Source organism: Limulus polyphemus, unplaced genomic scaffold, assembly GCF_000517525.1.
Source record: "Limulus polyphemus unplaced genomic scaffold, Limulus_polyphemus-2.1.2 Scaffold1666, whole genome shotgun sequence".
Taxonomy (NCBI): domain Eukaryota; kingdom Metazoa; phylum Arthropoda; class Merostomata; order Xiphosura; family Limulidae; genus Limulus; species Limulus polyphemus.
Window position 1 is genome coordinate 171651 of NW_013667276.1, and position 12071 is coordinate 183721.

The 12071-nt window shown below is 29.4% G+C and overlaps 1 protein-coding gene across 5 annotated transcripts in view; it reads right to left on the reverse strand.

The window, feature by feature from the left end:
• LOC106464494 (nucleobindin-2-like) overlaps positions 1 to 12071 on the reverse strand; it is a 42971-nt gene that overhangs the window by 11207 nt on the left and 19693 nt on the right. For all 5 annotated transcript variants that reach the window (XM_013924638.2, XM_022392223.1, XM_022392221.1 and 2 more), the window contains 4 exons: positions 8974 to 9159; positions 6283 to 6373; positions 1986 to 2044; positions 916 to 1008 (listed from right to left, as the gene is read on the reverse strand). In XM_013924638.2, coding sequence (XP_013780092.1) covers positions 916 to 1008; positions 1986 to 2044; positions 6283 to 6373; positions 8974 to 9159 — 429 coding nt within the window. The remainder of the gene's footprint in view (positions 1 to 915; positions 1009 to 1985; positions 2045 to 6282; positions 6374 to 8973; positions 9160 to 12071) is intronic.

A 12071-nucleotide genomic window follows, 5' to 3' on the forward strand; every position in this document is an offset into this window, starting at 1 on the left:
TTTGTTCCTGTTATTAAAATTTATTAACAAAATGCAATAAATATGAAATAATATTTTCAAATAGGTCATGAAGTTGGGAAATAAATATGTTCACATGAAATCAACATCCTCTGATAGCAAATATTTTTTCAATGTTGATGTAGCTAATATAGTTTTATTTTTTCATATATGTACATTATTAACAAAATGCAATAAATATGAAATAATATGACTGATATTTTCAAATAGGTCATGAAGTTGGGAAATAAATATGATCACATGAAATCAACATCCTCTGATAGCAAATCTTTTTTCAATGTTGATGTAGCTAATATAGTTTTATTTTTCATATATGTAAATATAAGTGTGTTTAACAATCACGAAATGAAAATTATTGCAGCCAGGGGGATTCTAAAATGCATGATATATAAACTGAAATATATCATCCTGGCATCAGTGACTTGTTTCGTAAGATGAGTTATTCACAAATAACAACCCACAAGAATACTACCTAAACTGATAGCAATGAATTTGCTAATGTCCACTTTTCATTGGATATAATCAATCAATTGCATTCTGAAGTAACATTACAACAGTTACTTATTGTTTTTCGTTAGTGCATTAGTAAAGCTGAATGTGTTCTCTAACTGACAGAGATCTGGTAACTGGAGTATGTGACTAGAGTATGTAGTTGGACACTGTCTTTGTGCACTACACATTTTTTTGTTGCTTAACAGCATAAAGAAATAATTCAATTACTTTAGAGAAAGTGCTGAAAGAAAGTCATGGCAATGTACTATTTCAATCTGGTGGTATTAATCATCAATTAAGTGCCTCTAAATCATTAACCTTAACAACAACAAAAAAGAAAACAATGTATTTTAAGAATATCAATCCTATGTGCAACAGATGGTGATTAAAATACAATACTAGTACCTCACTGTAAACATGTTCTCTCATTCTGTTGTATTCTTCTATCATTTCAACTGCATCATCCTCTGGATTATTTGGGTCATACATTTTTTTCACCTAAAGTAAAAAATATACCATTCATCAGGACGATAATACTTTCTTAGTTCAATAATAATTTTATTTTAGGTAATATATATATGAATCACATACTTCATCCATATTGATAAATATAATTAAAAATGAAAACATTGCGAGTTGTGTCTCGATTGAAGTAAAAAGTAATATTAATCTCAAAATTTCAATAATTTTTTTATGACATTTGCTCTTGCTCAAGTTTCTATCACTGCATCAAAGTTACTAATAACATTTTTATAAAGATCAATGTATTGCTTTCAGTACAGGAATACACAAAATACAAGCAGAAAAAAAAACAATACATTTAACTTGTATGTGATTTTCATTTCATTTGAAAGTAGCTTTCATGGAACTAGGTCATTATCTAGAAAAAAATTACCGTTTGAGTTCACGTTTTTAAATGTTAATTGTCTTTCATGTGTGATCCAATTCTTTTATTTCTATAGTGATTTCAGTAAATTATTTTATTGCTTTTCATAACAACTGAAACACATCAAACACTCAAAATCATAATGTATACAGGTAAACTATAAAGAGTGAAAACACTTGATCAGAGTTCTCTCATGGTGTATTTAACACTGATTTACATGCTGAGAAGTCTTATGCTCAGTACTCACTTAAAACATTTTCAATGCTAAAATATTTTGCAATAATATCGTACATCAGCTGTCATTACATTCACACAATGCAGAAATTAAGTAATAATATCCTGGGAATGACAAAATCTTTGAGAATGAAAATTAACTTAAATTTCATAAGCAAAATAATAAAATGTAATTAGAAAATAGTCGTATAAACTCTTACAATAAATAGCTTGAAATCATGTTAAAAACACGAGTAACAGTTCATTCAAGGGGCCTTAACTGGAATGATTCTGAGAGAAATTGGTTAACTTACTCAGTAGAAAATATAGCTGTCATATCACCACAAATATCCTTCAAACTATCAAAATTACTTACTTCTAAATTCAAAATGGCTTCCACTTCATCTTCATCCAAATAACCATCTCCATTAATGTCTAACAAGGAAAATAACTTTAATGCTCAGGAAGTAATATACTAAAACAAGTTTAAACATAGCTAACAACAGTAACAAAACAGAGTATGCAAAACTCGAAGTATTACTGCAAAATTATTTTTTAGATTACATTAAGCAAGACTAATCATTGTTAAAGATCTACACCATGTGTAATAAAACCTTTCACAAAGTTATATTGGGAAGTATAAAAAAATGTACATCACGTGTGTTAATAAGACCTTTCAAACAGGTATAATGGGTAGTAGGAAAAGGTGTACATCACGTGTAATAAGACCTTTTGGAAAGTTGTATTTCATAGTAGGAAAAAAAGATGTACACCATGTGTAATACAACCTGTCACATAAGTCAAAAGATATGTCACGACTTTTTACAGTTATATACAAAATTTTATTTTAAACTACTTTATCAGTAATCTATACAAATAAACCTGGCAACTTTTAATATTATTTAAATTTTATTTTCTTAATTTCAAAAGGATGTACTTAAATAAATACTCAATCTCCCCTTCTCTGTGTAGTATGACATTTGTTTGCTCTAATTTGTCCATTTTCTACTTTTTTCATCACCCCTCTATGGTGTCATAAGTTCATTGTAAATTACTTATTATACTCTAGATAGTACTAAGGCATAATCTAATTTTAACCCCTTCAATCTTCTTTGTTGAAAGAGATGTAAATAAGAAAGTAAGACCTACTTGCCACACCCTGTTTTGCATCCTCTATTTCACAAATTTTCAATAATCCTCTCTGATGTCATGTATATATATGCAGGGAGGTTTGGCCCAACCCCCCCCCCCCTTTTTTTTATGATGATGCATTAGCATTTTGTGGCTTGAACTAGTCACATGCAATGGCTTCTGTTAACACTTTTTAATTGGAACCACGAAGACATATTGCTACTGTCAGGTTTTATTGGCCAGATTCTTTACAGCAAGTGTCTGTGACTTGTTGGTGATAAACTTCAACAATAAACAAACAGCAACAAGGCCACTTGTTTTAAAATAATATATTAAAACAAGTCAAGCATATATACAAATGTTCATTATACTGTACATTATCAGAATTGTATCCAGAGCTTTACATAAGTGTCTCTTTTTTTTCGTCAAAGTCCACACAGGCTGAATAATTAAAATCTGAAAGCAATTTTGCATGAAATATAGCTTAAACAATTGCATGGCTGTTTCACAGAAAATCCACAAACATCCAATGAAAAGTCAACAAATCATCATTCTGTTGTAACACTGCATGGGGAGCTAGGCTTAAATTAGCATAAATATTTGTTTTATTATAGTAATGTACTGTACTATCTACATGCAAAGTAGTTATTAATTGTTAAATTATATTACTAATTTAAACAACTCTGTACAACAATAGTGTATTAGCTATTTCAATCTTTGGCTATCATATGTATATGTATGCACTATTGAAATAACATGTTAGCATGCTCCATTCTTCTGGGATGCTTTTCCATAAATAACTTACATACAGTTTCAATGTTGAAAGCAGTTTCGTAATGACTGTATTAAACCTAGAGCACTCAGTATTTCTTTAACTTGCGTACACCTCAAAAATCTCATGGCACCTATTTTTCTGTGGGGAGGATGCCCCCAGACCCCCTTATTAGCATGCTTTGCAACCTGATTGTGCTTCTCATAATGTGTTGGCTTTTGATCTCGTAAATTAGAAGCCCCCTTTAAAACATTCTGCATAAAAGCCTGCTCTGATGTTTGTTTTTACATCATTTATAACCAACAGAAAGGCAAAGTTATAATTCATCGACTGACATGTAATGCAACCTTGTTCTCAATCAAAATTTTAAATCATATAAATTATATTGCCTACAGGTTGATCAGATTGAGCAACTACAAGAATTATTTTAAGGCACTTATGCCTGAGTTAGAAAGTCAGTTAAATTATAATAACTGTAGGATACAGTTTGCTTTGTGCATGTTATTATTTTGTGTTCTTAACTGTATTTTTGAACAAAATAAAGATTATTTAATGTACTATTCCATTATTATAAATAATTAAATTTAACTTTCATAGACATGCTGACAGTAAAAAAAAAAAAACACAAGAGACCAAGCTTCTGTAATTTTTGTTACAATCTGCAGAGAAAAAAAAAGGATAATTTAGATTTTTTTTTCGTGATGGTTACGAGGTCAGCCAAATAAACTAAGTGTGTAAATTGTTAGGGTAAAGAACATAATCTTACATATATATACTGAGAACCGTGGTGTCTGTTTGAGGGTTTGTCTGTCTTCCGTTTACAGGGGCTACTTCCCGTGCTGTGTTTCAAAAGCTGCACACACACACACTTTTGAAATGACAGAACAACATGCATGAATAATGTTGATGCAAAATTGTATTTTGCAAGCAGAATATTCTGTACTAAACTGTTAGGAATTAAACACGCTACCATTCACGTTTCAAAATGTGTATCTTAAAGAATAAAAAATGTAGATTTCCTGTATGTTATTATTGAGTGTCTCTTACATGACTGAAAAATGCTCAACAATTATTTTTCGTAGTGGTCAGTATAAGTAGCTTTGTCTCTGAGTGAATCTAAGATTGTAGTCAGATTTAAAAACAATTATATTTATATATAAGTTCTTCTTTTTGCCAAGTGTCGAAATAAATGGCTTTTACTTATAATTCAATGATGAATAAACAGCACACACTTTATTTGGTTTCAAATAATATATATATATATATATATTCGGAACAAGTTAAACGTATGCACAACAAAATCTTCGCACTATAGAGATTACAGGCATATCATAAACATTATTTATATATAGTTCTCTTCTTCTTGTCAAAAGTCCACTTAGGCCTCTTCAATTACTTTAGAATTTCAGTTGACAAGTCGAACTATCTTCTCTACATTACAATTCAGTATTGTGTGTGTTATTCACTTACAGTTGTAATGCAAGTTACTGTAATTCGTTTGGTCTTCTTTCTTCTGAAGATTCTGTGTTCCTTTTGTCAAAGTGTACCCAGGCTGATTCAATTACTTTAGATCCACGCTTTGATGGAATAAAATTATCCTTCTTATCTCTTTTTATACTGTTAGTTTCACACTAACATATTAAACGTTAGGCCTATCACATCTATGGTACTTAACTTCACACAGTTATATTCTATTTTGCTATTATCTGTCTATTGTTGTCTGTCTGCTGCTTCCTGCTCGTCTCATGCTATTTATATCGACGACTATGTAATAAATTGTTAAAAACTAATTGGTGTCGAGAATATAGAAAGTGGCCACCTTCTACAATCGTCTGCTTTGAACTCTTACTATAACAAAAGTTAAAAATAATAAAGTATTGACTCATAAATATAAATTAATCATTAAACCCAACAGTCTTTTATATCATGACAGATTCTAACACAATTAACTTTTTTAAAGTCCATGAAATAATTTAAATTGATAGATTAACTTAAACTTTTCTCATCACTGGGGACAGGTACTTTTGCTTCTATATAAAATATAATTTTACTGAAAAAAACTTTTGATATTAATTTAAGAGGTTTTAAAGGTTATATAAGTGAAATTTGAAATTGAAAGATGAAAAAAAGTATTTTTGATTTTAACAAGAAAATCACCTTGCACTCAGAATAATCAGAATTTGAGTAATACTATAACTCCATATATTCACAGACAAATCTTTAGTAAAAAATACTTAATTAAAAGAATATGATTTTTTGTATGTGCAAAAGAATTGTAATGCTTATTAAAGGCTAGCCATATTTCCTGAAGATACACTTACTACATTAAAAATTATAGCATGAATGCTTTCATGGGTACCTGGTGGTTGCAAAGTTAGTCAAAATGTCCAAGCCTGCATCAATAGAGTTAGCAAGATTATAAACACTGTGGAAATTCAAATTAATGGAAAAAGCTTATGACTGAAAATCCAATTTACTGTTTTTCTTGTCTTAGATGCCTCTCACATTATCAAAGTTTTCCTTTAAGTTTCATTCATTCATGACTTAATGTTTAATAACATGCCAAAAATGTGAAACATCTAAGTAATTTATCTGTACGAAATCTCATGTACTATATATTCCAAAATAAATTTTCTTTACATGCTTTAAAGTTCTGTTTTAAATGTCTTTTGATATTAAGTTGCTGAAAGATTGTATGTTTTCTCCCTAGTTCTAAAAGAGAATTGTATTTTTTTTTAAGAGGGGGGGGGGATATTTTATTATTACTTACCATGCATAGAAAAAAACACTTTGGGGTCAAACTCCTCTCTAGGCATGTGATCTTTTTCTTCCCACACTTGCTCCAATTGAGGTTTACTGCCCTGGAAAATAATTTCAATGCTCAAAACATTTAATTAGTATTGTCAATTATTATACTGCTTTTGAAAATTTAAATACACCATTATATATATATATCTGTCAGGATTTCTGAAAGGTGATTGTTGTGTAAAACATGTTTTATATGGTTTATTATGATATTCCTTCAATACTTTTTATTTTTCAGTTTTCTTTAGTTTCAAAAATGCCAAGTTAGCCAAAGAATCACACATGCTAAATGATACAGTTTTATGCTTAATACTTATTTTATGAAGAAGAAATTAGTTTATCTTAATTGTGATGTACAAACCTATTGGTTACAATTCGAACTTCTTGAAGATGGTAAAAGTACTTGTGATAGTAGAGTGGTTTATAGTGTCATGGAAAATTTTCCAGCCATTGTTTTTGTTGAAAAATAAAAAAACAGATTGGCAAAAGATGGAGTTAGTCTTGAACTCATGGCAATACCATCGACCTGATCATAAAGTTTTCCATTAAAAAAAAAATTAAACCTTTTTGGTGGCAAAGCCAATTAATTAAAAAAAATTCATTTTGGAATATTCACTTCATTGGAATTGTCAGTTAAATCAAATCAGCACTCAACAGTATGGTTTCTTCTAATGGTATATTTGTATACAATAATTCTGTGTCAAAACTAGCACATTGTACACTATTTCAACTGTTGTATTTCATGATAAAACTCAACTGTCTATCAGGGTGTAGTCATTTTTAGTGAACTTTTTCAAAAATTCAACCAAAAATTGTCTAAAGCATTGTTGTAAGTCCCAATGTTAGATACTACAAGGGGCATCCTTCTTTGTGAGTTTTTGGTAACCCTTAAAAAAATACCTGGATGACTCCCTAATGATCTAACATTCAAAAACTATTTTTCATTAAGAATATTGTCTTTATTCAGTTTCAATAAATATCAATGCAATTTTGCTTCCCTTTTATCTTTAGGATCATGATGCAATTTCACAAGTTTAGTAGAGTTACTAACAATTTCCTCTGCTTTATATATATAATAACTTTTACCTAAAATTATAATACTATTCCATTTGTATGACTTGGAATGACAATACTATAATTTTTGGCCAATATTCTTTAAAGCTTCAAATTCTTCTGAACTTAAATTTAAGAAATGTTTATAATCACTATAGTAATTATTAAAAGCAGTCACAGCTACGCCACTGATCTGAGTTCCAATGTTACTGATGGATTACCCTGAACTGTTCCAAATAGGCTGATGTGACAATACTTGCAAAAACTTTTCAAATTGTTCAAAATAACATTCAAACTTAAGCCTATTAGGAATACTAAATATTAAACCATAAACCAAAACCTCTTTTTGTTACATAATTTAACACAATTTGAATATTTAAATATCACTTTTATCAGGATTTCCTATATTTTACGTAACTGTCACCTCAAGATGTTAACAAAATTGAGGAATCTGATGATGCCTTTACAGGTAAAACCATGGTCATGTAGAAATGATGTATTTGTGAAATGTACAATGGTCTTATTTTCCTCAATTTTGTAATTATGGAGTTTCACCAAGTACCAACAGTTTCAAGTATCAATCAAGATGATAAATTTATCCAATTGTTTACTTCAAACTTTCATCAGAAATATTCCAGTGTAATTCAATGGAATATTTCAAATGTATAAAGTTTAAGAAACTTATTTTATTTTCCAACAGTTTAAATGCCTCTATGGATTGTATACTTAATGAAACAATCTGGTACTGAAACAATCACATGTTCCACTTCATTCTAATATCCATCAATTAATAATACTAGCTGATGTGCCCATGCAATGCATGGCAAGAGGTTTATGAAAGTTTTTTCCTGAAATATGGCAATGTCAATATAAAGATTGAAAGTACATAGGAATAACATTATTCATGTCCACTGGGTTTGATTATTTAAATAACATTTTATTTTCTATTTTACTTTTTTTTTAAATCAAAAAACAATAAATAAAATTTGACTTAAAAACATCTCACTTAATACAAGTGTGTGTATATTGAAAGTTTGTATAAACAATGTGTGAAAAAGAAATCCCTCAAATGATTGATAGGATGTTAAAATGAAATGCAATTGTAGAATTAACGTTTTTAACAGTTATGAATATAAAGTGTTTGTTTTTGTTCTAAATATGCCAGTAATGATTGAAAGTATATAAACTGTATGTATACTTCATGTAGTGAAAGAGCAAACTGGAGAAATCCCATTAAGTACTTCTAGTGGCCACCCACACTGATTGATCTATATTTAAATCAGCACTGGAGCTATGAAATCTATGCATTTTAAAAGAAAAATAACTTCTTGACACATTCCAAATCATTCCTAGTTGATTAAACCATATTTTACAGGTCCACATGCAAAAGCCTAGGAGGAGTTAGAGAACAAGCAAACTTCTCTCAACTTATAGTAGGATTACTATAACAACTTAGATTACTGAAAGGTAAAAGTGAAAATTGAACTACATGTGTACTCATTATGCAAGGCCGGAAAAGATTACTTGAGAAATTATGTCTCTATTAAGATATCGAAAATCAACAAAAAGCCATCTGTTCTATACATAATAATAGTTAACTTACGGGATGATTGACCCGTGGATGTTCTTTATGTTTGTTTTTCTTCTCTTCATGTTTCCTTTCAGCTTCTTTTTTTTCATCTTCTGTTAAATTTTTCAATGATTCCCTGTACTGGTATTCCTTTTCCATTTCATAACGCTTAAATTCTTCACGTCTCTTACGATCCAGTTCTTCTAGGTCTCTTGTAGCCTAGTTAAAAATCGTTTAGTGGCATATTTATTAATGGTTTGGAATGCTAAGCCACTAAAGATGATTTATTAGTATATTAACCATAACCAAATTTAACAAGCAAAACATTTTACATTTTTGTTAATTACCATTACTTTCTGATCAGAAATAACAATTCACCCAGTAATGAATATAACTAATTAACCTACTATTCTTATTTATAATGATTAAGAGTGCATAGTTTCATCAGCTGTGTACCCTTGCTATTAGCAATACAAAAAAAATCTTCATAATAAAAAATAAACAAGCATATATTGAACATTTTAACTAATACCATTAATGAAAATAATGTTAAAGACAGAGGATAATACCTTCCTCAAAAATACACACAAGAACTAGCTGTTTGCTACATGTACTATCACCTATTCACTCTTTCTTAGAAAAGCATTACATAAATATACAGAGAACTTTATATAAACCATCCAATGTCTAATAACCAATGAAAGTCCATTGCACAGGTGGGGTTTAAAGTGCACATGACATGACCTTTTACAGAGTGTCATTCAATATGGCATTACTTATTTGTTGTCATGGTTGTCAATTCTTTCTGAGCCTAATTCTATTGTAACACAGTCTTTATTGTCTGACAGAGGGTTTCTGCCTGAAATGTAACCAGATTTATCAGTATCATAGGGAAGGAATATTGTTGTGGTCTTTCTCCTATTTATCACATATATAGTTTAGCACATTTTTCGAGGCATTTTTTATTTCTGTGTTTATGGTTAGTTAAAGTTGTTGAGTGAATGTTGTTCCACATGATCTGAGAATAAAAACTTGGATAAAAGATAATAAAGAATAAATTTATGTGTCTAAGTTAAAACTTTTTCTAGTTTTATTTTGTTTACTGTCTGCTTTTTTATACTGCCTAGTGTATGTATTTTTTGAAAAATTATTATGCTTCACATCTTTAACTATGGGGCTCGGTGCATTGCACTTACTATGTAACCACCAAAGTAACTATGACAGTAATCATACTATAACTTTTGATAATGTACATGTATATATATCTATATACACCATTAAAATTATTTATTATTCATGTACACATACCTTTATGACATTTTGCAAATTATCAATAAGCATTACAAGGTTTCATACATAAAATATCAGGTTTATTAATTAAAGATTTGCTTGTGAATTTTTTCTTTTTGAATGTCAACTACCCAAAATGCAAAGCAATTTTGATTTTAAGATTAAAATACTTTTCTCCATCTGAAGATTGTAAAATTTTATTTGAGTAATTTCTATAACCTCCTAAGTAACTATCAAACGTTTTTTTTAAAGAAAAACTTTCAATTTTATCCATTATTTTCTCCACCTTAACTGTATGTGGAGTTGGTCAATTTGACTGACTTATAACCACCATAAAAAAATTAAGAAATAATTCTAAATTACCATATCTTAGTTAATTATGTATTAGTTATGTTTTAAAATGCATACTTAACTCCTTCAACACGGGTTCAGTCAATCTGATCGACCATGTGCCTTCTTTCTGCTCGTTCAAAGTCCTTATAGATATGATACTACTAACTTTTAATATAGTGTGTATATCTTCACGAAAGTTGGCAGTCTTTCAGTAAACATTATAAATCTTTCACATAAAAAATCATATTTTTAGTGAAGTATTTTTCATAAACTAAAAACAAATTTGTCTTAAAACATATTGAGTATTTTGTTTTGAATAGTTCGTGTGCAAAGTGATTTTCATATTAAGATTAAAAATACTTTTCTTCAACTCAAAAATCTCAAATTTCATGTGTGTACCCTCTAAAACCTCCCAAAATACATTTCAAATGTTTGTTTTAGTAAAACTTGATATTTTACCTGGAACTTTCTTTACCCTAACTCTATACAAGGTTGGAAAATTTGACTGATCTCATAACCACCAAAAAATAAATAAATCTAAATTACCCTGTTTTTTATTTCTAAAATGACTTCAAATGTAGCGTGCAACCACATTCATTTATCCTAAGTAGCTTTAAACTTGTAACAGTATACATCTATGTATAATTAAATATTATTGTCCTCTGAACCGTGTCTAACTACTATTCATGCAATTATAAGTTGTAAATTACTTGGGGAATGTGCAGCTCGCATTACCCTATTGAATTACATTACCCACAAGCTACTCCGAAATGCTCATGTGCATGCCTCATGAAATATTTTTAGTATATTATTATTATTATTGTTTATTTTACCTAATCTAATTTCAACTATTTTACCTAATTTAATTTCAACTTACCTAAAGAGCTCCCTATATTTACATTTTAGTTACTTTTATGATAATAAATAAAGAATAAACATGAAAAACAAGAAATAAAGTACTTACCCAATCTTCTTTTTTCTTGCTGTTGACTGTCAATGACACTTAACCCTACTTTTTTTTATATACTAATCATAGTAATGCACTAAATATTTTTTTTTCAATTAAATAATGCACCGAAGAACATAGACTTATAATATGCAAAATGTAGACAATTTCCCCTAACTCTCAAACTTTTTCTGGCTTTTTAACTATGTGACAAGAGCTGTTACTAATTCATCCAAGCTAGTCATTAACTTTCCCACGGGAATGACTCATGTATTATAAGTGAACATGACACTCATCTGTTCAGAATACAATACATCATTTGATAGATGAAAAACTTTGCTTTCTATTGGTCATAAGTAATATATGATTAAACATGAGAGAGAGCTATTAACAAATCCTGAAAGAGAGGATGTGACACGTGGGTGTGGCAGGAGGGGTCCGATTTTCTATTTGATATCTCTGTAACCAAATAAAATTGAGGCTATAAAAATTATGGTTTATCTGAGCAATGACGACTTTATAGTGAGTAACTTATGCTGAATTTCATACTTTTTGGAAAGGG